This window comes from Limulus polyphemus, unplaced genomic scaffold (genome assembly GCF_000517525.1).
Source record: "Limulus polyphemus unplaced genomic scaffold, Limulus_polyphemus-2.1.2 Scaffold738, whole genome shotgun sequence".
Lineage (NCBI taxonomy): Eukaryota > Metazoa > Arthropoda > Merostomata > Xiphosura > Limulidae > Limulus > Limulus polyphemus.
Window position 1 is genome coordinate 414,166 of NW_013666348.1, and position 2,184 is coordinate 416,349.

General features: G+C 28.1%; 1 protein-coding gene across 1 annotated transcript in view; it reads left to right on the top strand.

Moving 5' to 3' along the window:
• Window positions 1-2,184, top strand: part of LOC106460271 (major facilitator superfamily domain-containing protein 1-like) — a 25,114-nt gene that overhangs the window by 3,395 nt on the left and 19,535 nt on the right. The window contains 1 exon segment of the mRNA XM_022386948.1: window positions 665-873. Within this exon segment, the coding sequence (XP_022242656.1) occupies window positions 665-873 (209 nt within the window).

Below are 2,184 nucleotides of genomic sequence, written 5' to 3' on the forward strand. Positions count from 1 at the left end.
TATCGTACTAGTATTCTGTGTGTGATTCTCTTATAGTTGTGGTGCAAGATACCGTAATTCGTTTGGTCTTCTTTCCTCTGAAGATCCTCAAAGTGTACCCAAGATGATTCAATTACTTTAGATCCACACTTTGATGGAATAAAATTATCCTTTTTTTTTATACTGTTAGTTTCACTATAACATATTAAACATTAGGCCTATGTCAGTTGTTAGGCCTGTCACATCTATGGTTTTTAACTTCACACAGCTATATTTGCTATTATCTGTCTATTGTTGTCTGTCTACTGCTTCCCACTCATTTCACACTATTTATATCTTTATTACATAGTCACCTGGCCACTTTCTATATCCTCGACAATAATTAGTTATTAACAAAACCTTCTACAATTGTCTGCTTTTAACTCTTATTATAACAAATCTTAAAAATAATAAAATATTCACTCATAAATATAAATTAATTACCAGTAGTTAAACCAAACAATCTTTTTATATCATGACAGTATATCATTCTTATACATGTGATTGGTGTAGCAATCTCTTTCCACCTTTGGTGGTTTGAGTAGCTAGTATATAAAGTTATACAAAAAGTTAACAGATGAATGAAGTGTTAAGAATCTTTAGCTTTTACTCAGAGTGTAATGTCCACATATTTTTTGTTTTCCAGGAAGCTATTTCTGCTATGATAACCCAGGAGCTCTCCAAAGTCAGATAATAGAGGATATGGACATAACCACATCTCAGTTTGCAGCACTGTATGCATGGTATTCCTGGCCAAATGTTGTGCTCTGTTTTTTTGGTGGATTTTTGATTGATAGAGTGTTTGGAATTCGATTAGGAGCTATCATTTTTGGTCTTTTTATTTTAGTTGGACAGGTAAGCAAATTCACTTCAGTACATGATAGATGTGGTGTTCGCTAGTGTCACTTGTCTTTTTGTATAAAGCTATAATACCATTCCTATGTTACTTACATAAACTGTAATGTGGAAGGAAGAGTTCCTAACTTGGAAGTTTAATTTTTTATACTTTTAAATTTAACACATTTTTAAGTTATTGTCACTTTGTAAATTTTTGTTTTGTTTTGAGAATTTAGTAACTTAACCAAAACATTGAAATCTACATCTTCAGAAGTAAGACTTTTTTTTTTTCTGAGTTAAGGGATTTTGGGTTATGTAGATGTAGACCATTTAGTTTATGGATTTTTTTTTTCAGAGCATTTAGCAGGCCTTGAAAAATATGACATTGTCAGTGTTTTATAAATAATAAAATAAAAAATTTGGATCTAAAATTTGTTTATATAGCTGGTTAAAAACATGTTCATATCTTTTTTTACAAATGTTTAATTATCTTAGTGGTATCTAGTAACAATCTTAAGTGCAATGTGGGTTAGGCAGATGTCAGTAAAATAAATATTTCCTTCTTTATGTTTAAATAATTTTATGGGATAATTCAGGAGTGGCATGCAGGCAAATTGCTCTAATCATGAAGTCAGCATTCCTTTAAATAATTGAACAATATATTGAATTCTTTTTGGTTAGAATTTCAATGAAATTAGAGAAAATCTTATATCGATTTATCGTTTAAAATCTTGCAACTAAATTAATCATTAGTATAACTGTCATAGGTCACATTACAAGACTTAAGTCCTGACCGATATATATGGTTCATGGTGACTTCATTTTGACAGCTGTCAGATTCAAGCCTAAAGTTCATGGAGTTATATGATATTTACATGATGATAAATGATAGTTTTAATAGATTATCATTTACTTAATTATGTATGGTAGTTTTAATAGATTATCATTTACTTAATTCTGTATGGTAGTTTTAATAGATTATCATTTACTTAATTCTGTATGGTAGTTTTAATAGATTATCATTAACTTAATTCTGTATGGTAGTTTTAATAGATTATCATTTACTTATGTATGGTGGTTTTAATAAATTATTGTTAACTTAATTTTGTATGGTAGTTTTAATAGATTATCATTTACTTAATTCTGTATGGTAGTTTTAATAGATTATCATTTACTTAATTCTGTATGGTGGTTTTAATAAATTATCATTAACTTAATTCTGTATGGTAGTTTTAATAGATTATCATTTACTTATGTATGGTGGTTTTAATAAATTATTGTTAACTTAATTTTGTATGGTAGTTTTAATAGATTATCATTTACTTAATT